We start from the raw sequence: 24,526 nt of genomic DNA, 5'->3' as shown, positions 1-24,526 counted from the left end.
TCTCCACTGAAACGAAAGCTGGACATAACAATAAAGATACATATTTTCTAAAACTGTCTCCGCTGTTATTGGTTATCCATCAGACCCCTGTACACCATAAGGAAAAATAGTTATTAGGAAAATTGTTTTTGTCATACAGGTGAGTCACAACATCCTGCCAAGACTTCCTATATATGAATAATAGCAACAACAGAGTCACCTCCCATTACGTTATGACAGCATTTTGGCATTCTAGCCAGTGACTGGCTGTGACTGGCTGTGACTGCTCCCTCTCCCTTTCCCTCTGTCCCACTCCCATTTAAAGCTGAGCTACATTTAACTCATTCACCGATTCCAAAACAGCCTTACCAGACCCAAGAGCAATCATGGACCAAGTTGAGTTCAGTGGTGGGTTGATGCATATTAAGGACCATAGCTCAGGACACTTGTCTCAGGAAACAGTCAAGAAGCTGATCCAGAAGTCTCAGGAGGCAAAGCAGCAAGCCTACTGTCCTTACAGCAACTTCAGAGTGGGAGCTGCTCTCCTGACCCTAGACAACTGTGTGATTACAGGTAAGATAGACAACAAGTGTTTTCCTAAAACGAATCTTTCAAGTTGTTTGCCATTATGTAGACTTTAAAGAATTATTTGAGAAAGCATTGTAAAAGTTTACCATATAGCAAGCAGGGAACAAATCAGAGCCATGGAATTTCACAATTTGTGTTTGACTCTGATTCTTCTCTTGCTTCTTTTTTGTTGGATGAGATCATTTGACCCATCTTTAGGCGCAGACTGAAAACTCACCTCTTCAAGAAGTACCACCCTGAGTCTTCCTCGTAGCATTTATTGCATTCGTATCAGTTCGCTGCACTTATTGAATTCGTATTTGTTTACTGCACTTATCCTATTCGTAGTAGTTTGTAGCACTTATTATATTCGTATTAGTCTGTTGCAATTATTGTTTTCGTAGTAATTTGCCTCTGCACTATACTTTTGCTCTGGTTTATGCTTTAAGATGCTTGTTTAAGAAAGGAGATGCACTTATGACTTCTGGTGACTAGTAGTTCTCTTGAATACCTATGTTGAATACACTTCCTGTAAGTCGCTTTGGATAAAAGCGTCTGCTAAATGACTGTAATGTAATGTAATGTAATGTGAGAAGTAACAGAATTCCACCAAAAGTAGAAGGAAGTTGATCATTTGCTTGATCGGTGTCATTCTGCTGTACTATGTTAATGATTACCTGACAATAGGCAGTTGAAATGACTGGACTCGGTGAGGAAAGGTCAGGGATGTCAAATCCTCCCCAACAACGAGGCAAAGAACGTGACTCTCCTGTTTATGGTGCTTGACTGTAGAAAGCGAGTCACGTGTACCTCAGCTGGGAAAATAGCATGTCAAACTGCTGTTAGTGCAATGACCTGTTGAGTAACTGTTTGACCAGGAGACAAGAAGTAAATAGACAGCCCCTTTTGATGGCAGACAGCTTCTTTTTGTGTACGTTTCCTTTTTCTGAAATGCACTTAAATAACTCATGACTCTGCTTGTATCCCTGGCAGGTTGCAATGTGGAGAATGCATGTTACAATCTGGGTGCATGTGCTGAAAGGAATGCTATCTCAAAAGCAGTGTCAGAAGGCTACAGAAGTTTCAAGGCAATTGCAATTGCCAGGTAATGTGTCGGCTTCTAAGTAATATGTTCAAGGCGTCAGCATCCATCCAGGCGGTCACCATTACTCTATTACCAAACCATGAAAAAACTGTGTTCACTTTATTTCTGCACATCATGGAACCTTATCAAACTCCCACATTATTTCACACAAGACAAATCTGTCTTATGTAAAACTCTGGTAAAACTTCAAGAGTTGGTTTACCAAAAAGTGAAGCAAGAAAAAGTTGGATGTTAGAGGCTACAATGTATTTGTGTTAAAAATTGCGTGTTCTTTGCAGTGACCTGAAAGAGAAGTTCATCTCCCCCTGTGGTGGCTGCAGGCAGTTCATAAGAGAGGTATAATGTTATATAACGTTTTCGAAAGAGCTTTTAGTTTCCAGTTTATGATGATATATTTCTGTTAACTTTTCCGTATAGGCACAAGGGATGCTTTGAGAGGACTTGACTACTTGCTATATTTAATTTTTTATGTTATTTTCCTCTCAGTTCGGATTAAACTGTGAGGTGTACCTGTCAAAGCCTGACGGCTCGTACCTGAAGATGACTGTGGACGAGCTTCTACCTGTCTCCTTTGGGCCTGAAGAACTGTCCATGAAGAAAGTGTTTGACATTCCTGAGTACTGAGCCTGTGTTGTTGTATGAAACACACACATAGACACAAGTGTTGTTCACATGCATGGTGTATAATTAAAATGCTGCCGAAAGTTAATGTTAAGCAGGAGTTCTATTTATGGCACATTTTTGCTCTTTTTATTATCTGCTGAACATCACATATTTACATTTACTTTATATATACACTCTTATACACATGAAGCTAACTGTTAAACTATTATTAACTGGAAAATGCATTAAGTAGTGATCCATGTACTTACTTACATTAACATATTAAATGCTGTATTGTTTTATACAAATATTTGGTTTGAGGAGGCATGATAGAAAATGACATATCATAACCACACATTTTAATAAATAACCGGTTTTAAAAGGAGTTTATTTTAATAATTTACACTTAATATCGACACAAATGAAGATCAAAGGGCATACAAGAAGTAAATAAGGAATACAGGTTACAGTGTACTGCAAATATTATTTGTTGAGCAGCAAATTATTATTCAACTACAGAGTAAGAGGAGAGAGACGAGGTGAAGCATTTCAGCTGCCAGTGCAAATTCACTGTTTTAGTGATTTTAGGTCTACATATTCCATGCATTGACATTTACAGTGGTTTAATGGCACAGGCTTAAAAAAAGGGCAAGTATATATAGGTTATGATTTATCCTTTAACCCTGATTCAGACAATCTACATGAACTTTTAAAAAAAAGTGAAACCAGTCCCAAATAAAACAGCAAGTGTAAAGACAAAAAGTCAGATTTTAACCTTTTGGGCACCACTTACTCAAGATGATATTTAGCTTTATCAGTAACTTGGCTGGTAGCATATTTAATGTTGAATCCCTAAACAAACAGCAGCAAGACATAGAAATTTGGTCTGAGCTGAAAACACCAGGAAGAATCCTATTGAATCATGAACCATATTTTAAAATATACTAAAATGTTAATTGTGTTATGCGAGTTGATTATTGTCCGTCTCAATTCCTAGAATAAAAACGGTCGTCAGATCCATCCAACAGCAAACAAAGGTGGTCAATAATCAAGTTCAACTGAAGGCTCCTAAAAGTAAAAAAGACAAATATTCTTCTATAAACTTACTTAATCAGGCTCAGTTTCCAAGTCTTTATTATTAATAAAACTACTGCCAAGTAATAACTCATGATAGGGGGCTATCAACCGAAACAATGGTTTCAGGCTGAAAGCAAATTTAAGAGGCTCTAGGTGGTTCAAGGGACTTAAGTGGAGCGAAACAATTGCACTTTTTCCGAGCTGTATGATATCATAATGAACTTACTGAGGCAAGAGATAAAAAGAGAGGAAAACAAACGAAGAGTTAATCTGTAACACACACAGCTAGCTACAGCCTTCGTCTGTTCCATGATGCTTATTGGCTGTTTGTGGGGGATAAGTACACAACCTTCAACATGATCTCTAGGTGTGTGAAGATTGACTATGTATGTATGTATGTATGTACTACAGCGTTTGTTGTTTTCCTATTGAGTCTGCTTTTTCCTCCTTCTGTCGGTCTGTACAGAAAACATGAAGCAGCATCATGCAGTGCATACTTTGTACCTTTGCTACAATATGCACATTTTAAAGGTTTGTGGTAGCACACTACTCTATGCCCTCAATTTTCACCTGCTTCTCACCATTTAACAGATAAAATAATTCTGTAAATAGGTTGCAACAGTTCACTGCAGGAACCTACCTCTTCGAAAGAGAAATGAAATAATGATTTGAAAACTGCAACGTAGTTCTGCTTTTCTTTTTTTTTTCTGCTGAAGAACGTAATCAGGACACAGAACCACAACGTGTATCTCCTACCATTCAATCTTTTTTTACTTTGACCTCAGCTCTCTGTGAAGGAGTTAGTGGTTTGACCAAGGGAGGGCCATGCAGGGACCTGTAATCTGGGTAGCGTGCCCTCCATTAGCCTCTCCATCCACAGTCCCAGCCTGTCAAGCTTATGGTGGACTTCTATGCTGGTGGCCCTACTGGAGCCCCTCTTGGGTCCTGCCCCATCCTCCCTGGAATGGGATCTGGATCGAGAGTGGGAGCTGGACCTGGACCTGGACCGGGACTTTCTCCTGCTGTCAGAGGAGAACGAGGTCTCAGATGAGGAGTCGTTGGGATCGTCCCCTGTGAAGACGGGTCTAAAGAGGCAAAAGTATTTCTTGTGGCCGTTGAGGGCCAGGACGTGGCCAGCGTAGTCTGGAGACTCCTCGTCCTCGTCCGAATGGCCCTCGCTCTGCATAGCGTCAGCGGTTGAGCGAACGAGTGATGGCATCCAGTGGCGGTGCTTATCAGCGTTGAGGAAGGAGAAGTGGAGAGTCTGAGTCCTGTAGTGGCAGAGGGGTTTAGGGTTACTATGGCATTTTAGAGGACAAGGTCCATATACAAAAAAAATACATTATGTTTAAATAATTTCATGATATACCCTCAAAACGCAAACAACTGCAAAGCACTGAGGCAAGTAGACACAAAATGATTCTTTTTTTTATGAAAAACTAATAGAAACGAATGATAAGAGAAACTTTTCAAAATGTTGTGCAGTGCTGAGCCTTACCCAGAGAAAGAAAAAACCTCCTTGGCAAATTTCCTGAGCAGAGCATTCTTGGAGGCGTTGGTGAGCACCAGCACTACGTTGATGTGGCCGGGCCTCAGCTTGACCAGGTTGCTGATGTACGTGATGTCCGTCAGCTCCGTCACTTCCACAAAGTCCTTCTTAGGAGGACGGCTTCATGGACCAATGAGAAAGATACAGGGAGGGGAAAGAAAATGAAAAACCAACTGACCAACATAAATCAATTACAACATACTGTAGATCCACACATACGGTGATTATCAGGACAATACGGTTTATCTTCAGCAGATAAAGTGCAATTACTCAACTGAGACTTCATGAGAAATATTGCATAGTGGATAGATCATTAGTAAATCAAAGATGTGGTCCAAACCTATTCAACTGCAAAATAATCATTCAGTCAAACTGTTCATTGGTGTCCTTTTGTAAAACAGGCTTTCGGCTGTGGTTCTGTTATCTGGTGTATTCAGTTTCCATCTTGTGGTCACTTCACTACATTACCTTGAAGTGCTGGCTCGACTTGATGCATCTTCCTCGGTTTGTGGTGGCTCCTTTGGCTTTGGTTTCCGGGGTTTGCTCTCACCTGGCTCACTAGAAAAGCACCACAAAAAGGGAATTATCAGTATGGGTACTAATATCTCCTTCGGGGAAACACTATCTAGCCAGGATTTGTCTCACTCGACATCAAAATCAGGACTAATCATGTAGAACTAGGTGACAAATAAGATGAAAGGATGCTGAATAAAACATTTCTATTGTAAATGTAGTCCGTACCATTAAGTGTAAGTTTAGTGTTAATTTCACATTTTAAATGTTTGGGCCCATGATTATAATATTGCAGAATAAAAAAGGGTCACGCCGCGCTCACCTGAAGGCCTGAATGATGACGGTGCCAAAAAGAATGAAGAGAGCGGAGAAGATCAGCGACAGTATGGGCATCATCTCTCGCCTTGAGAACAGAAAAAAATGTTTTTGAAACTTTTAGGAGAGAACACGCAGCAGGCCATATCAAACAATAACACTCCTTTCAGTCTGCCTCTAACCTTTAATTGTAGTTACATTTTTGAATGGGTGCATAACAGCTACGATGGGACACACTAAATGCATGCCTACAGAGCCCCCCCCCATCAGGTTATTATGACATCTTGATGCATAGTAAATTTGATACATTTAAGAAAGTACACTATGTTGTCTGTCTTTCTCTAACAATAAATGTTGCAGACTCTCTGCAAACTTACCAGTTTGAGTAAAGAAGGTCATCATATATTTGAACGATGTAATCGTAGGCTGCATTGATCCACTGAATAATAAAAATCTGTGGAGGTTGAAAATGAAACAAAAAACAATGGGATTAATCCAAACATACCTTCAGTTGATTTTTTCCACCCTCAACAGCCCCAGCCCACTAATCTGATAACTAAGGTGAGTGTGTGTCTGCAGTGTCTTACAGGGGCCATCTCGTTGTTGAGCTCTGGCAGGGTGGCGTCTGAGCTCAGGTAGGTGGGGTCTTTCTGAAGGAGTTCCAGCTGTTCGTGCAGGCGGTACTTGTCTTCCTCACTGCCGTTCCAGCCACCACTCACTGAGCGGTACATGACCTTTCCAGCATGGCTCCGCCTCTCAAGAATCACCACCTGTCAGTGTTGTTAAAATGCAGAGTCTTAGAAAGAACCTATTGGTTATCCGACACATGACTGAAACATTCTATTTCTCATTTGTGTCATACATTGGATGTTTCTGTCACTGACCTGAGGTGGGACTGCAACCTGATTATGGAGCAGTGCCTGACAGAGAGGCTGCTGCTGACGCTGGTAGACGTATGCAAAGCGCAGCACGTCCTTTCTGTTAACTGATGCGAAGTCTAGGAAGGCCTTATTGCCTGGAAGAAAGGCTTGGTCCTCCCCTGTGATCAGCAGCACACAGTACCTGCAAACCATTCACGGTCAATTCACCTGCTGCAGCAGCCTACCTTCACAACATTTCAGTTCAGAGTGACAACCATTAAAAGGCCTGTCCAACAGTTCTGTTTGGATTTCGCCTTCTTACAGTTGTCACATGATGTTAATAGTCAAATCAGGCTCATATTTTTCTCTCCTTTCTACAACAATCCAGCAGCAGTAGACAGGTGGCGGAGAGACGCCTCTTTGGATCAAGTCTTATTACACAAGGGATCAATTTCAGAGATAATACATAAACTACAGGACCATCGGCTAAGGACTCATAAAATGTCTTACTTCCTCCGTCGATGGAACTGCTTGACAGGGCACAGCTCATCAAAAAGCTGCTGGTTGACCAGGCGAGGCACCTGCAGGAACTTGTTGTTGGAGACAAACTCGTCCATGATCTGTCGCTTCATCCCTCTGGCCTGAAAAAGATAAAGTGCAGAGGGTTTGAAGGGGGTAACTGCAAGAAACATTTGAGTAGGTGTGAAGTTTTGCAAAATGACAATAATTGCAACTGCAACACTCGGATGGGTCACTTCTTTATTTTTGTACCTGTATGATGTCAACAGGCTTTTCTGAATCCTCCTTAAACAGCAGCATGGTGGGGGCGTACGTGTTTATGTTGAACTGCCGCAGTATCCGAGTGTTGTGTGTTTCACCCTGGTCCACGAAGCCGAAACTTACATAGTCTCTGAAGGCAAACGCTGTTAACTGGAGAGCGGAGTGGGAAGATGAGAGCGTCAAAAATAAATACATTAAAGCAAATAGAAGAAAGTTTACGAAAGAGAATGAAAGCTGCTTTTATATAAACTCATAACTGTATACATTAAATACTTATAACTAGGAATTGTGATTGGTTGAAACTGTGTTCTCACAACTGTCCCTGAATTATTCTTTGTCTGTCTCTATCAAACACATTTATTGACATTGAGTTATCGAAACAATATTGCAAGTACCATTGATTGTGTTAGGTTAAAGAGTATTATAATAATAATAATGGAAATATTCTATTCATTAGTCAAACAGATGCTCGAACACATGTGGCTGTAGTTGCCATCCGGATCTAATCTATCTGCTCTCTTGTGTATTGGTGTAAATCACTTGAAGAGCCACGCTGCACAGCTTTCCGTTTTCCACTCTAACATTTAGTCTAATTAGTGCAACACTTGTGTGCCTGTGTGTGTGTGTGTGTGTGTGTGTGTGTGTGTGTGTGTGTGTGTGTGTGTGTGTGTGTGTGTGTGTGTGATACATTGCTTACTTTATAGAGTAGGGGAACAATGGGGACTTGGTCAAACAAGAGAACACTGGGCTTATTTTCCGCAGGCCAGCTATCCAGAAAAGCCAGGTAGTTGTCATCTGTGATCTGGAGAAGCAACAGTAATTAGTTCATAAATGCATTTTTGCTGAATTAAATAACAGGGTGCCTCTTGTAAATATACGATAACAAAATCAGGCCAAAATCTTCTAATATAATCATCTGAGAAACAAAAAAATCCAATTATCTGAATTATAATCCTTTGAAGATACACACGTTGTTGTACTATATTTACGTCAATTACCTTTTCCACCAGTTTTTGGGGCAGCAGGTCCTCAATGAACTGTCGCAGATGCTCTCGTACCACAGCGTGATGGAAGAAGGTCACCCTACCGTTCACCAGCCCAATGATGGAGGGAGCGCGGTGAGCCCCCAGCTGGTTGGCAAGGCGACGCTCATAACCAAGGTCCACAATGCCAATGCCAACACCTGATGTAATAGTAAAAAAATGACTGCTATTGTACCTGATACAGTAGAGCAAAACACAAGTGTACTCTCAATGAATGAAACATTTCAATTTAGGCAAGCAAAGAGAGCTGCCTTCCTACTGACAATTCTGATATCAAACTGGTGACATAACTGTGGGCTCATAGACATTTAGTTTCATTCTTGAATGAGTCCGAGGTGAATGTAGCAGCAAATGCCCCTATATTCCAGCGAAATCACAATTGATTGGATGCTGTTCAAGTAGGGACTCAAATTCACATATTAAAACTGAGTAGTATAATAATAGACACGACAAATGTGAATCCTATTTTAAAGAGAATTGTCTCTTTCACCAAACAGAGGCACTCAAAGTCTCTGAAAAGAAGCACTCCAAGCAGTGGGATTTTAACTCAAGTCTCCAAAATTAGTGACGGACTGCCTAATGGACAGAGTTCATAAAAGATGCATACATCTGTTTTTAGTGTCTAACAGAATCCTGTGTATCCATACCACCGCAGTGACAGAGCCAAAGCCGATTTCTATCACTCTGAAAAAAGGGCTATGTTTAGACAGCTTTGCTTCTGAGTCAGTCATTGTTTATTTTTATAAGAACAATGGGTGAAATGTGAGAGGTGTCGCTTATAATGACAAACCTCGGAGGGCAGCTCGTTGATGTATTGTTCCAATTATATGTTTAGGCATCAAGGTCAAAGTTCCGGGTCTGCATTATATTGAGACGGGTCTGTTTTTTATGCTCCAAAGCGACCAAAAATGTAAATAATGCCACTTTAAGGCAAAAGCTACAAATTCATCCATACTTTATACAATTCCACTGGTTATGACTGATGACTAGCATCAGCCATTTGGTACATAAATATGAAGTATTTTTTTCCAAGGCAGGCCACTTAGTTATTACAGTCTGAGAATGAGAATACATCTTCAGGGCTGTTTCTTCTTATAAGAAGAATTAACTCAACAATTTTAAATTAATCTCCAGTGCCAGACAATTGTGAGTTGAATTCCTCCCTTGGCTTTACTCTTTGTTCAAGGAACAAAAAAAGAACAAATAAACCCTAACGAATAATTAATGAAATGGCTGGCTCTTTGTAAAGCATCTTAACACTTAGAATTACATTCGTCCTAATGGCCTGCCACTGAGCAAACATCAACCTTATGTTATGATGCTTTTAGGGAAACCCTGATTCTGAGAGTGTGTTGGAGGACTACTGGGAGTCCAGTGACAGCAGACTTACCCAGTGGCTCCAGCTCCAGCACCGTCTCCTTCCACACAGGCTCAATGTGGATACACGCAAAGCACCACTCAGAGGTCACCTTGATTAGGTACGGCCTCTTGTAGCTGTCTGGAAGGACATCGCTGTTAAACTGTGCGTGGTGAAGGAGGTACTTGCTGTCTGCAAAGTCCCTGGACCTGGAGGAGGGTTGGGAACCAGACAATGAGCCCATGAGTAAACATTCTCTTACTCATTCTTAATCTTGGTGCACCACGCTGGGTAGAGGTAGAAAGCCTTCTCAAGAAAAACAAATCAACATGGGAATTTCAATAGGAAGTTACTTTAGTTTGTTAATCTAACAAAAGATGTCAACGATGTTTCTCCTTCAAGTCTCAAAATCTAGATATAAGAACGTTAAGCTGACAACTGAGCACATTAAGTCTGCATCTAGCAAATCTTTTTCATTTCTAATTACTCAAATTCCACTCTTAGGTAAGCAGAGCTCAAGTTGATGTCTTTAAATGCTTATTTTGCTTATTCTGCTTGACTGAAAAGGTATACCATTCACAATGGTATGAAAAGTGGAAAAATAACTTCATCCTCACATTTAAGAAGCTACAGCCAGCAACTGATTGGTATTCAATTAATCTGTCATCCATTTACTGGTGATTGAGAGGCAGTAGAATAAATAAAAGTTTTCAAGATATGACCAAAGTCTAGGAATGGGACCATACCTGCTTGCATCTAAAAATGTGTGACAGTAGTGATCTATTATTATCAATAACCAAAAGCAAACACAAGGAGGTGCCCAACCTACACCACTCACTATGGACTGGACAGAGGAGCATGCTGGGAAAAATAAATATTTGGGAACCCAGTTATGAGGCTATGGAGTAATACATGTTTTGTAATTAGTGGCGGAAAAAAGGGACTTGTCCCCTTATCAAACAGGATTTGGTCCTAAGCATGTTGGTGCTTGGATTTTGAAAGTCCTTGTTTTGAGATCGACATTTCTCATGTACTCCTCTACCAATAGCACATTCACAAGCATGCAACAATGAGACATGTTGAAGAATTGCCTAACTAAATGGCAACTACTTCAATGATGATGATGATGATGATGATGAGAAAACAAATCTAAACCTGTACCTGGGGAAATGGAAGAAAGACTCATCAAAGTAAAAGCTGTTGTGGAAGCCGCGGAAACCTTGATGCTGTGACTGTCCAAAGGGCTGGTTCTCATCCATCTGTCCATAGCGGTCAAAGTTGGACCTTCGCTCTTCGTTGGACAGAATCTGTGTGCAAGAGAGCATGAAAAGACACAAGTGAGAGGACTGTGTCATTTATGTTATATCAACCGCAGAAAGACCATGATACTGAAAGTGAAACGGACTCATAGAAAGAACACTGGATGTCAGCTGGAGCTGGTATGAAATAGTCACGTTTCATGTTATGTAGTGGAGAGCAAGGTAGTTCTCCAATCAGAAGGTCGGTGGTTCGATACCCGGCTTCGGCAGTCGATGTGTCCTTGGGCAAGATACTTAACCCCAAGTTGCTCCTGAAGGCTTGCCATCGGTGTGGACTGGATGATGAATGTTAGTTAGAGTCTGATGGTGGCACCTTGATGGTAGCCTGTCATCAGTGTGTGAATGGGTGAATGATATGTAATATACTACTGACTGTAAGTCGCTTTGGATAAAAGCGTCTGCTAAATGACTGTAATGTAATGTAATGTAGTGATGCATTTCCACCCACCTCGTATGACTTAGAAACCTTGATGAACATGTCCTCAGCTTTAGGGTCCTTGTTCTTGTCTGGGTGCCTAGAAAAGCACACACACAACATCATGAGTCACTACTGGGTCACACAGGATTACAAGTGATGTGATGTGTGGGATAACAAGCACATGTCCAGGTGTCAGACTGAATATGGGCTAATCTGCTGCAGTGAAGGTGGGCTGGCCTACCCTCAGAGGAGACCAGCTGTCAATCACTCACCATTCTTTGGCAAGGTTCTTGTATGCTCTTTTGACTTCTGCTTGACTGGCACTCCTGCTGACACCCAGGATTTTGTAGGGGTCATATTCAGACGCTGCTCTCACCACCTGCTCACTCAAAACGAACAGAAAGACGGCGAGCAGGAGTGGACATGCCCGAGGATGTCTGCGGATCCTCCTAAGCGTCATCTCTGGTGGTGTCCTCGTCCACCGCTAACGTTAGCTAGCTAGCCACCGAGCTAGCCCGGTGAAGTAATGTCACACGGCTGCTCTGTTACGGACCAATGTGTCCAGATAAGAGCTTACATGCTATGGTACGCTGACTTCGTGAATGTTAGGTTAAATAGAGACGATATACTGGTGTTTTACTACGATGAGGCCATTGTAAATCGTTAGCGTCATAACCGCAGTGAAGCATTAACCTTCCGCTTGTGAATTTCAAAATAAAAGTCCCCTTAACCCTCTTATATTATATATTCCTTTATTGATCCCCATGGGGGAAATTCAAGTGTTGCAGCAGCTCAACTACACAGACACAGACAATAAAATACTATACAATACAATAAATACATAACTACACAGACAATAAATACACATACTATACAACTACACAGACAATAAATACACATACTATACAACTACACAGACAATAAATACACATACTATACAACTACACAGACAATAAATACACATACTATACAACTACACAGACAATAAATACACATACTATACAACTACACAGACAATAAATACACATACTATACAACTACACAGACAATAAATACACATACTATACAACTACACAGACACAGACAATAAATACACATACTATACAACTACACAGACACAGACAATAAATACACATACTATACAACAAAATAAAGATAGAACACATACTATACAACAAAATAAAGATAGTATAATAATTATAATACAAATGAACTGTGAAAATGGTACATTTTGGGGCAATTAATGAAATCACATTGCCCTAAGAGATCAGATTATGTAACATTATATATACTGTTGAAAGACACAAAATGGCAGTTTTGCATATTGTTGTGAAATGTCCACAAGTAGTGCTAAAAAAATGTAATTGTGTTTGGATATCAGCCCACATCAGCACCATTTCTTCATTGAATTTGATCTTTGTATTTATCAACAGCACTATGATGCATTTTTTAATATACTTAATTTATCCAATCGAAGTAAAAGCAAAACATATATCAAGCAATTTGGAACTTTTAACATTACATTACACATTACAGTCATTTAGCAGACGCTTTTATCCAAAGCGACTTACAGGAAGTGTATTCAACATAGGTATTCAAGAGAACTACTAGTCACCAGAAGTCATAAGTGCATCTCCTTTCTTAAACAAGCATCTTAAAGCATAAACCAGAGCAAAAGTATAGTGCAGAGGCAAATTACTACGAAAACAATAATTGCAACAGACTAATACGAATATAATAAGTGCTACAAACTACTACGAATAGGATAAGTGCAGTAAACAAATACGAATTCAAGTAAACAAATACGAATTCACCTATACCTATAAAAGTAAAACTATAATAATTGCAGTTACCTAATTCCAAAAGGCTACTTATGTGATTTTATTTTGAAACAAAAAAGTAACGTCCGGTCTTGTTCTCTAGACACAACGCGCATGCGCCAGACAGCAGCTGTCCACACACTGATTATTATTATTATTATATTCCTTTATTGATGCTCCTTCATTTCATCCTCCTTCATCAAATATTTTTTTCTGATTACAGATTTTTTTTAATATAACGGTAAGTGTAATTGTGATGTCATAACAGTTCTTGGCAAACATTCCTTGTTAAGCTTGAGGTTAGTCCATTTCCTTTAGTGTAGTTTTTATGTTCTAATAATAACAACAAGTTATATAAAGAAAACAGAAAAATACCCAGTGTTTTTTTTTTTTTTATTTTGCGTTATTGTATTTCCCTTCACTTCACTTCCGCTTCCTCCTCTTCACTGCCACACAGAGCTGATTCGGTTTTTACCCCAAAATACCAAATGATGAGCAGACAGATCCCTGGCTCAACTCACCCAGCGAGCGATGTGACCCACCTGACCGACACTGTCTGGTTCCCATCGCCTGTGTAGACCAGTATGAGCAGCCTGTGTGTGTTTGCATCCAGCAGAGTGAGCTTCCAAAGTGCGCACAGGCTCTTCTCTCAGTAGATCTCGTTGGCCCTGCAAAGCTGCATCTGCACCACTCACAGGACAGGAACGTTTCAATCAGCTAAGGTAACTAACAAATACATTGCCACCAGACATAAGGTTATTTACAGTGTACAGTGGGTTGTGTAGCTGATGTGAGTTTGCTAAACGTTACTATTTTGTTTACTTGCTCATGAGCTACCGATATTCATTACATTACATTACATTACATTACACATTACATTACATTACATTACAGTCATTTAGCAGACGCTTTTATCCAAAGCGACTTACAGGAAGTGTATTCAACATAGGTATTCAAGAGAACTACTAGTCACCAGAAGTCATAAGTGCATCTCCTTTCTTAAACAAGCATCTCAAAGCAGAAACCAGAGCAAAAGTATAGTGCAGAGGCAAATTACTACGAGAACAATAATTGCAACAGACTAATCCGAATATAGTAAGTGCTACAAACTACTACGAATAGTCACAGTCATTTAGCAGACGCTTTTATCCAAAGCGACTTACAGTCAGTAGTATGTTACATATCATTCACCCATTCACACACTGATGACAGGCTACCATCAAGGTGCCACCATCAGACTCTAACTAACATTCATCATCCAGTCCACACCGATGGCAAGCCTTCAGGAGCAACTTGGGGTTAAGTGTCTTGCCCAAGGACACATCGACTGCCGAAGCCGGGTATCGAACCACCGACCCTCTGATTGGAGAACTACCTTGCTCTCCACTACGCCACAGCCTCCCTATTCAAAGCAAAGACTCTGATCAACATAACTTCAAAACGCTTACATTTTAATGCCATGTAGTAGTTACTACAATCAAACCTATAGACAACACTAGACATCTTCCTGGTGCCAATACATGTTTGTTTACGTCTGCAATTATTTAGTCCTGTTGTAGATTTTTCAGTTATGATTAAGCCACCCAAAGTTTTCTGATAATGCTTGCAGGAAGTATTTGCAGTCTTATTTGGGTGTTGTGATTATTAACTTGATGATTTGAACTACATTAACGCTACCAGTCTTTTGTGTTTTCCACCCCAGACTCAGCACCATGAATCTGTTGCGATTAGTGTGCCGCCACAAGACGGCCCTGGTCATCGGCACTGTGTGCAGCTTTGCTGTGGTTCTGGTCTTCTTGGCTAAATGTACCTCAGAAACCCTGAAACAGGGCCACCAGGATCCTCCAGGCCTGGCCCCTCGTGCCAATGCTTTGCCATCCCGTCCAGAGCAGCACAATCCAGCTTCCACGTCCAAAGACTTGTCGGCATTCCTGGTGGTCCTCATCACAACCGGACCTAAGTACACAGAGCGTAGGAGCATCATCCGCAGCACCTGGCTGGCCAAGCGGGACTCTGATGTTCTGGCTATGTTTGTGGTCGGAACTCAAGGTCTATCCAGTGAGGACCTTCAGAACCTTAACACAGAGCAAGGGCGGCACAAGGACTTGCTCCTACTGCCTGACTTGCGAGATTCTTACGAGAACTTAACACTCAAGCTGCTGCACATGTACTCCTGGCTGGACCAGAATGTGGAGTTCAAGTTTGTCCTCAAAGCAGATGATGACACATTTGCTCGTTTGGACCTCCTTAAGGACGAGCTGAAGGGGAAAGAGCCCAACCGGTTCTACTGGGGCTTCTTCTCAGGGAAAGGGCGAGTGAAAACTGCCGGGAAGTGGCGGGAAAGCTCTTGGGAGCTTTGTGACTACTACCTGCCCTACGCACTGGGTGGGGGCTACTTCCTCTCGGCTGACCTGGTACGATATGTGCATCTTAATGCAGGCTACTTCAAGTCTTGGCAGAGTGAGGATGTGTCGCTGGGCGCCTGGCTGGCACCATTGGATGTTCGGCGGACACATGACCCACGCTTTGATACAGAGTATAAATCTCGTGGATGCAACAACAAATACCTGGTGACACATAAGCAGAGTCTGGAGGACATGTTGGAAAAACACCAGACTCTGCAGCGTGACGGCAGGCTCTGCAAGGAGGAGGTTAAGCTGCGACTGTCCTATATTTATGACTGGAGTGTGCCACCCTCACAGTGCTGCCAAAGGAAGGATGGCATTCCTTAATATTCATTTATCTTTTTTAAAAGGCCCTGAAGTTGGCTTCTGATTGGTATCCTCCGAGTCAGGAAAAAATGAAAGGATAATGCTTTTTAGCTAATTCTGCAGTGATACACCATTTAAAGTTACGTAACAAGGTCCAGACAACAAAGTAAATGCCTTAATGTTGATAAAAAGCCCATTTCAGATTCGGAGACCCTTTTTTCTTTTTGCGAAAACACCAAAAAAAAGCTAATGGGATTTAAAAGTATTATCTCTTAAATCTCGAACAAGAAGCCAACTTCAGCCTTGTGTCATTTTCGGCCTGTAAACTCCTTAGGCCTCGTTATTTGAACCCATTCTCATGTCAGTGCTCTCCTTAATGCCAGTTTACCACATTGATGGTCTATTTCTCTCCTCTGTCTGTGCTTCTTCGGTTGTACCTTTTGCTAGATATTTTCCAACACTACGGGATATGTTTTAAGGTTATTTCAGTGATGTACATAGTACAGCGCGACGCGGACTGGAGAATCTTACCCTGCCATGATGTCTACATTATTGGTAAAAGCATTTTTTATTGGTATTTTATTTATTGTTAATTTATTCTGCAGCAAACAACACACTGGTGTTGAGTTGGGACGGAAGCACATTGGCCGTTGTTGCTGCTCGTGAGTTGAATTTGTATTTATAAATGTGTCGGGGGTGGGGTCATGTATAATCACAGAATGAATGGGCAAGAAATGTACACTTTTTAATTGTAAAACTTTTGTTTACGGGTGATGGTACAACAAGGTTTCATGTGTTTGGAGGTGAAAAGAATGTGTAAGAGAAAACGGTTTAATGTGTTTTATTCGGCAGGCCTTCTTATTCCTTATACTGGAGCCTTTATGAGGAGACGGTCCCACTTTAAGGTTTAGGTCAAGGTTATTTGTAAATGGTTGATTGCAGTGCACCACAGATTCAGATTGAGAAACTTGATATACACTACCAGCTGGCACTTGGTCACTTTTTTAAAACAAGAAATATAGTTTTAAAGTCCATAAACCGTTGTTCAATTACTGTATTTTTTGCTGATGTTAAGCTCCTCAACTTGAACTTACCCTGTGAACTCGGTAGCTGTCTCCAGAAACTTGTGAAATGTGTACAGCATTGATTAAAGGGTACGATATGTTGGAGCACCAACAGTTGATGAATGCTGCAAAACGAGCTACGTCCAAGCTTGTTTCTATGACGGCGGTTAACGTTTTTGTGAATTATGACATTACTTTTTTTTATCAGTGTTGTCACTAGCAGATTGCAATTCAATATAACCTAAGTTTCACTGTTTGTTTTTACGTACATGGTCAGCCTCCCTCGATGTTTTATTAAAGAAATAATGTATTCTTGTCACTTCTAGTCTTATATATTCATTTTTTTAAAGTATATGTCACAGTCAAATGCATACAACTTTGAAGATTCTCTACCAAAGGCAGAACAGCTTCAAGGGGACTTGATGAAATGTTTTCTAAACAATATTACAAAAATACAATAACCTAACTTTCAATGCAATTATATGTAGGAATGATTCTAGTGTAAAAAACACTTTTGGGCCTCATATCTGTACACAACTCATATTTGAGAGGAAACCCTTTTTACAGGAGGATTTAACATCTTTAAACTGCCATCTGAATTCACACAATCCATTTGCGCTTAAACATTAAGCACGCCTTAAAATAGCACTGATGAATTTTGATTATTCTAATCTGAAATAAATGCAGTTGTCAATCCATGGTATTTTTAACTGACAACATACAGTGTGAACTTGTCTGCGTTCCATGTTAACCGTCTTTATTGTAAATAAATAAATTGTGACTAATTGATACATAAAAGATACTGATATGCAAAAAACTATAATGATAAGGGTGTGAGTCTATTCAGTGGGTTTGAAACAATGATGGTAGAAAAGAGCACATGCACAGTATAACAGATAAACTGTTGGATATTTAACAAAATATTCAAAAAATTGTAAAGACTCTATCTGGGTTAGTGTTGAACAAATTGTAAAGTGACAAAAGGTGGTTAGAATGGGTCTTACAGGCAGTGCAGGTACCCTGATTCAGAACCCTCTTGACTGGCTGAGACTGAAGTTATTTAGACATAAAGCACTCTGGAATGGTTTATGACTGTCAGCACAATTTGCTCCATGGTGGACCTCGGGGAATGAGGTGGAGGTGACTGTACAGTGGTGTCAGCTCATTGTAGTGTGTGGGTGAAGCTCAATTTAATCCTCACTTATCCCTCTTTACCACAGAAGGTGTATCCAGGTTCTGAGCTGCAGCAGAGTCAGCATTTTTTACCACTTTCTTAATCCTGCGTATGTCATCCTTCTATTGCAGGCTATTGCGCTGCATCCATGTCAAATAGGGACTAGCTCAGTGTGCTTTTATGCCTGTCATGTGCAGCATGTCTATGTGTCCAGTCCTGTCTCTTTTCTGGCAGTACATTATCCTAACAACTGCAGAATTACCTTGATAAGGGCCTTATAGGCTATAAACATGCAAACATTCGGTATCTCTTTTTCCAAATATGTCTCTGTTTTGTTATCTTGGTTGTGTTGCATGTAATATATTTTAGGAGTAAGTTCACATCAAAAAAGTAACTGCTGTACACTTAAGCATTGGCTTCTGTCGCCTTTAAACTGAGATGAAGGTTGCCCTGAGCTACCATGGTTACGTGGATATAGTAAGTATCAGATGATTGAGATAGCCTACAACATGTGCATCTTTTCATTGTTTATCCATTGTTCTCCAATCAGAGGGTCGGTGGTTCGATACCCGGCTTCGGCAGTCGATGTGTCCTTGGGCAAGACACTTAACCCCAAGTTGCTCCTGAAGGCTTGCCATCGGTGTGGACTGGATGATGAATGTTAGTTGGAGTCTGATGGTGGCACCTTGTATGGTAGCCTGTCATCAGTGTGTGAATGGGTGAAGATAAGATAAGATAAGATAATCCTTTATTAGTCCCGCAGCGGGGAAATTTGCAGACTTACAACAGCATAGCGTAAAGTGCACACAAGAGACATAGTAGAAGAAGACAAGCTAAAAATAAAAAATAAAAATAAAATAAAACAAGTATTATAAATAAGCAAAAAAAAAAAAAACAGTAGAAAAAACAACAATAACTGAAATATTATATTTACAGACAGAGAAAAAAAAACAACTATTTTAACTATTTTTAACTTTTTTAACTATTATTGCAATATATGTAATATACTACTGAATGTAAGTCGCTTTGGATAAAAGCGTCTGCTAAATGACTGTAATGTAATGTAATGTAATGTTATCAATAAAGTGATTTATAGATACATTTCATTGCCAGCCTGCTGCACAGGGAGCTGTAACTCATACATGCCAGCAGATGGCAGCAACGCTACAGCCGTAAAGCGTAAGAGAACGCCGTAAAGCGTAAGAGAACGTCGTAAAGCACTGAAACCGGAAATGTCAACCGAGTGACTGCGAAGCGAAGTAGACCACTGCATCTCCACTTTAAATGATGGTCTGATCAATTGGGAAACATAACAGTCATTATACGTCGTCGAACAGCAAACTGTGAATATGACAAATGGTAAGGTCTTGTATTATTCAACGAGCTAAGAAGTGTCAGCAGCAGAACGTCCTCTTGGACGGAGAGCTAACCAGGGAGCTATGCTAGCTGCGGACGTGGCCCTGGTCAACACTGTCAACACACCACTCGTTTGTTACAATTGCAGGTTTTTTTGCACAATTGTTCAAGTTATTTCAAACTTGCTAATGTGAGTAACAGTCAGGCTAACATCGCAAGGTTTTCTTGCTAACTAGCTTTAGCTAACGTTAGGGTATCATCATAATAATAATAATAATGGATTTTATTTATATAGCACACTTTAAAATACAAAGAAATCTCAAGGTGCTGCACAGGGTAGAACAATCACAATAATCAAATATAATAATAATAAAACACTAAAAACAAACAAAAAATAAGAATTTAAATTAATTAATTAATTTAATCATAATGAAATCTAAGAATATCTATTAAAACTGAACAACCACCCAAACACAAGAAATCTAAATTACCAAGAAATCTAAATTACCAAATTACCATTAGTATCAGTGGCTAATGCTAGCAGATCCAGGTGGCTGACCTAGACCACAACACAAACCTATGAAGGCAAGAACAAATACTTATCATGGACGCTGACTGAAGTCAGTTCTTAAAATATGGACCCTTTTCTGTCCTCGTCCCCGCTGATTTTGGTACACGACATTTTGAACGTTGCTGCAGCTGCAAGAAACTGGATGTAACAGCCAACAACACAGCGTGTAAGGTTACATGTATGGTAAAGGGAAAGTCCACAACAAAACTGGGTTGATGTGTTCGTGTTTGAATTAACTCAACTTCAAATAGTGGATACACTTTCAGACTTAAAGCAGAAGAAACATCAGCATCTTTCCCACAAAGATCGACATTAGAGTGCAGACATTAAAAGATGGTTGTTTGGGATTTTACGCACAAAAAAACATCAACCATAAGTGTTTTGTGTTATAACAGTTGCTCCATTAGTTACTGCTTATGGAGTGTAGTATTTGTTCCAACATGACATCCTCTCTCTTGTCTGTCACTTTACGGTTACTCTTACAAAGAGGCTTATTCAAATTCATAAATATAAGCTGATCTGTGCAATACTTTAATGATTTGATTAACTCACATCTGTCTAAATTAATGCGTAAATCATGTTTGTTTTTTTCCACATTCAAGAATATTCGATTTCTGTGACAGTTTTGTCCCATTTAATTCAGCTAACAGATTTTGTTTTTGTACTGTGTGAATGAGCTGAGTAACTAATGCATTCAGCTACCCGACAGGTAAGGCACACTTTGTGATAATATCTTCCCCTCCTTCCATAGTGTACTCTTTCGATGGCATCCTGGTTTTTGGGCTGCTGTTCATCTGCACTTGTGCATACCTCAAGAAGGTCCCCCGCCTCAACAGCTGGCTGCTGTCCGAGAAGAAAGGAGTGTGGGGCGTCTTCTACAAAGGTAGATATATTCAACACACACCTGTCACTTCTATACAAAATGTCCCTATGGGATAATCTTAAACTTGAGAACCCATTCTTTAACAAGTAGTTTCATCAAATTTAAATCTGAAGGGTGAAATGTGTCAATTTAACCAAACCATTTTTAATGTTGTTAGTTCCACCTTTGCTCTGCAAGCAATAATTATCAAGGCTGTCCAATGGGGAAAAATTGCCTATGTATGTAGAGGTAAACGCATGTTAAAACACTTAAAGCTCAAAGTCAGAACTTAAATCTCAGTCATTGTTTCATTTAAAATGGATTGTTCTGTTGTAACTAGTCAAAACAACAGAAAATTTGGCACTGCCTAAATATTTACAGACCACACTGTAATGCAACACTCACCTCACTCATAAGGCATCTGTTTACATAGTTTGCTATATTCTCCTTGTTTTGTATGTTTGTATTTGACCAGTAATTTTCTTCACTCTCTTCTCAGCTGCGGTAATTGGGACCCGGCTTCACATTGCAGTGGCAATTTCCTGTTTGGCCATGGCGTTCTACGTTGTCTTCTTAAAATGATAGTCAGGCTGGGCTGGAAAGGACACTGGACGAGTGCAGGCTAGGGATGGACTCCTCACCGTGGTCATGTGCTAATCCTTTTTGGGGGAAACCTCTTGGATTACCTGACCGATGAAACCCCATTGGCCCTGTGGAGCTATGAGAAAGACTAGCCAGTGCTGCCCCCCTCTGGTGACTGAGTACATAACTCTTCCCCTGGTAATTTGTATGCACTACAAACTATTAAGGGCATCCGGAATCTTCTCAGCAGTTGTTACAGAGGAGATAGACGGTTGGGTCACATGGTATCATTCTATTGTAGGGTAACACTGTTTGTTGTCTCCATCCACACCCCATACATATTTATATTGAAGGATGCAGAAGTTTGAAGGGCAGTGTGTGTATTATACCTTGTATCTGTACACAACCTAAAATTAGCCTAACTGTATATATTTGGAAAAAGATATGACCAGTAGAGATTTGCCAGGGGTTATGTGTGATCAAACCAGAAATGATCAATTCTACTTGCTCCCAGCTATGCTGTTTTTTTTTCTGTATCACCTCTTGTGTCGAGGGTGGAAGGGAAGATAAACAAAGCTAATATATAAAGATGTTCTTGTGTACACTATATTTTACGTTATTTAGAACTCTTACCTTTTCTCAACAGTGCTGTTTGGCATCTCTTAAAGGAGCTGTATGCAAAATTCTGATTCTGGGCCGGGATTGCCTTCACACGGCTCTCACGTCACAAACAAACACGCAAGTGGAGCCGACATGGCGTTGGCTAGCAATGCTAACGGGGCTAACAGTGCCCACGGTGCTGCCACTGACCATGGCTACCTAGCTTCTGCGGGGCCAACGTCCCACCGACACGTTTGGGGCGGCGTAAACAGCAGTAACCACGTTAGAAACCCTGCTGTCCCATGCACGCCCGGCCTAGGTAGTGCTCAGTGCAGAGCAGTGGTGATTTTAGGTGGCGATTAGCAGTGGGACATGCATATGAAGGCAGGCAGGGAAAGAAACGGGGAGGACCAACAGTTTTAAAGACAAGCCAGTCTCAAATGCTCTAACATGCACATGTGGCCGGCCCAGCTACAAGAACAAAGAAGTTAAAATTACAGCACACAGGGAGTGTGACTACATTCTCTGCGCAGGATGCCATTGCCCCGCTATGTTTATGTTATGAATGTTGTCATATAGCTCCTTTAAGCTTTGTTTTAGGTTTGAAATACACAGGTGTATGTTGTATTTACTTTGATATCTAATACGATAACATGTTTTAAATGTCATAAAAATGTGAATTGTAAGACCCGTAAAAGACAAAGTTCTACCACAACTGTAGAGTATCGCAGAGAGAAGAATACTTTTGAGAGGTTTATTGCAACATATTGTTGAATTAGATATCTCCATCAAACTTGCCTAAACATTTAAATGTAATGCCAAATAGTGATGGTGCTTCTTATCCCATCTTAATTACATACTGTTATTCTGAGTTTAATTCTGCCACCTTATTTTATTTTTTAAAGGAATAAGTTGTTTTGAGAGGGGATGCAATGAAATTTTGAGTAAAACATCATTCAGACAATTTCTGTGTTTGTGGTCTTTTAAAAAAAATGTCAAGTCTCTAGTGGCATTCAGTATTTATACAATGTATTGCACCAGTCCCTTTGGAGGTTTTTCATGTTTTAATGTTTTGATTTAAATCCCATTGGGTGCAATTGCGTTTGTTTTTCTTCACAAAAAGGGAAACAATCCACCAAATCAATTCAAAAGAAGCAGGCAGGCAACAGTATCTGTCTGCAGTGTCTCCCATCACCCCCAACAAACCCTGTACCTCCATTAAACTTGCAAGACACCTAATTCTCTTGGCGGCTTCTGCCAATAGTGCCCTTGCCACGACAGTCTTTGTTTTCATGACACCTGTTCCCAGCAGATTTATAACTGTGCCATATTTTCATAATTTATGTTTTAACTTACTATACTATTTACTCCACTGCTTTGGACTGATACTTTAAATGTAATTTTATAGGAAAGACCCATTTTAAAGCAGACATTTTGACTCACAGGTGTCATTCATAAAAATTAAACAGTAACTCCGTTCCATTCAAGTGTCCCAGTGTCTCAGCCATCATTTATCTAATATTAACACCTGCATCTTCTATGGACATTTCAATATTCTTTTTTTTACCATGGAAAAGGCCTATTTGTAATGATCCTTTGTCCTTGAGGATGCAGTTTTACAAATTGCCTATTCAGCTGTTAGACCTTACCTTGTAATCAGCTCACAGTGGCCTGCCACACCTTGATTACACGTGCAACTAAATTTGCTGCTAATAAAAACAACTGATGGCCCTTTGCCACATTTAGGTGTGTGCTATGATACATTGATGAATACTGCTAGTTGTGTCAATTAATATGTTTTGTATTTATAGATATGTTTATTTTGGTATTAAATAGTCTTAAATGTTGATCTGTATAAGCACAAATCTTAATTATGCTTTATATTTGATAAGTCATTAATCATACATCTTCCTTTAAACATTACATTACATTACAGTCATTTAGCAGACGCTTTTATCCAAAGCAACTTACAATAAGTGTATTCAACATAGGTATTCAAGAGAACTACTAGTCACCAGAAGTCATAAGTGCATCTCCTTTCTTAAACAAGCATCTAAGAGCATAAACCAGAGCAAAAGTACAGTGCAGGGACAAACTAATACGAATACAATAAGTGCAACAAACTAAGGAATAAAGGAATATATATATATAAACTAATACGAATACAATAAGTGCTGAGTGGAAGGCTCAGGGTAGTACTTCTGGTGTGGTTGTATTATATTACGTCATTATATCTTACAAACGTTTAAGGAGGTAAAACTGTCAAGTGTGAAGGAGAGGTACCGCAGGTCCTTCCTTCCT

The 24,526-nt window shown here is 40.1% G+C and overlaps 4 protein-coding genes across 4 annotated transcripts; 3 read left to right on the top strand and 1 right to left on the bottom strand.

Moving 5' to 3' along the window:
• The first annotated feature begins 242 nt into the window (after window positions 1-242).
• cdab (cytidine deaminase b) lies at window positions 243-2,627 on the top strand. Its single transcript, XM_054616282.1, has 4 exons — window positions 243-552; window positions 1,540-1,651; window positions 1,930-1,987; window positions 2,138-2,627. Exons 1-4 carry the CDS (start codon window positions 366-368, stop codon window positions 2,273-2,275), a joined length of 495 nt encoding a protein of 164 aa, XP_054472257.1. The 5' UTR covers window positions 243-365; the 3' UTR covers window positions 2,276-2,627.
• On the bottom strand, window positions 2,612-12,178 carry dnajc16l (DnaJ (Hsp40) homolog, subfamily C, member 16 like). Its single transcript, XM_054616280.1, has 15 exons — window positions 11,758-12,178; window positions 11,516-11,582; window positions 10,910-11,055; window positions 9,782-9,957; window positions 8,347-8,531; window positions 8,046-8,150; window positions 7,340-7,498; window positions 7,079-7,209; window positions 6,593-6,770; window positions 6,296-6,478; window positions 6,086-6,162; window positions 5,716-5,796; window positions 5,349-5,438; window positions 4,830-5,000; window positions 2,612-4,602 (listed from the first exon to the last, which is right to left on the bottom strand). The coding sequence occupies exons 1-15, from the start codon at window positions 11,943-11,945 to the stop codon at window positions 4,113-4,115; spliced, it is 2,427 nt and encodes an 808-aa protein (XP_054472255.1). The 5' UTR covers window positions 11,946-12,178; the 3' UTR covers window positions 2,612-4,112.
• Window positions 12,179-13,746: 1,568 nt separating this feature from the next.
• On the top strand, window positions 13,747-17,632 carry b3galt6 (UDP-Gal:betaGal beta 1,3-galactosyltransferase polypeptide 6). Its single transcript, XM_054616281.1, has 2 exons — window positions 13,747-14,027; window positions 15,008-17,632. Exon 2 carries the CDS (start codon window positions 15,018-15,020, stop codon window positions 16,035-16,037), a length of 1,020 nt encoding a protein of 339 aa, XP_054472256.1. The 5' UTR covers window positions 13,747-14,027; window positions 15,008-15,017; the 3' UTR covers window positions 16,038-17,632.
• Window positions 17,633-19,483: 1,851 nt separating this feature from the next.
• On the top strand, window positions 19,484-23,704 carry tmem167b (transmembrane protein 167B). The gene is made up of 3 exons (XM_054617273.1): window positions 19,484-19,613; window positions 20,933-21,064; window positions 21,543-23,704. Exons 1-3 carry the CDS (start codon window positions 19,604-19,606, stop codon window positions 21,623-21,625), a joined length of 225 nt encoding a protein of 74 aa, XP_054473248.1. The 5' UTR covers window positions 19,484-19,603; the 3' UTR covers window positions 21,626-23,704.
• The last annotated feature ends 822 nt before the right edge of the window (window positions 23,705-24,526 follow it).

The sequence above is a fragment of the Anoplopoma fimbria genome, chromosome 17, assembly GCF_027596085.1.
Source record: "Anoplopoma fimbria isolate UVic2021 breed Golden Eagle Sablefish chromosome 17, Afim_UVic_2022, whole genome shotgun sequence".
Classification (NCBI taxonomy): domain Eukaryota; kingdom Metazoa; phylum Chordata; class Actinopteri; order Perciformes; family Anoplopomatidae; genus Anoplopoma; species Anoplopoma fimbria.
The sequence above is the reverse complement of the archived record's forward strand: the minus strand, read 5'-3'. Positions and strand labels throughout refer to the sequence as shown.

What these genes read in the sequence shown, in the direction of transcription:
- cdab (XM_054616282.1), top strand. Translation starts at nt 366, where the DNA reads ATGGACCAAGTTGAGTTCAGTGGTGGGTTGATGCATATTAAGGACCAT. An exon ending in AAGGCAATTGCAATTGCCAG is followed by an intron (nt 1,652 to 1,929) that starts GTAATGTGTCGG and finishes TGTTCTTTGCAG; the next exon opens with TGACCTGAAAGAGAAGTTCA. An exon ending in GCAGGCAGTTCATAAGAGAG is followed by an intron (nt 1,988 to 2,137) that starts GTATAATGTTAT and finishes TTTTCCTCTCAG; the next exon opens with TTCGGATTAAACTGTGAGGT.
- dnajc16l (XM_054616280.1), bottom strand. Translation starts at nt 11,945, where the DNA reads ATGACGCTTAGGAGGATCCGCAGACATCCTCGGGCATGTCCACTCCTG. An exon ending in CAGTTCCATCGACGGAGGAA is followed by an intron (nt 6,771 to 7,078) that starts GTAAGACATTTT and finishes AATGGTTTGCAG; the next exon opens with GTACTGTGTGCTGCTGATCA. An exon ending in AGGTTGCAGTCCCACCTCAG is followed by an intron (nt 6,479 to 6,592) that starts GTCAGTGACAGA and finishes CAACACTGACAG; the next exon opens with GTGGTGATTCTTGAGAGGCG.
- b3galt6 (XM_054616281.1), top strand. Translation starts at nt 15,018, where the DNA reads ATGAATCTGTTGCGATTAGTGTGCCGCCACAAGACGGCCCTGGTCATC.
- tmem167b (XM_054617273.1), top strand. An exon ending in GTGGGGCGTCTTCTACAAAG is followed by an intron (nt 21,065 to 21,542) that starts GTAGATATATTC and finishes CTCTCTTCTCAG; the next exon opens with CTGCGGTAATTGGGACCCGG.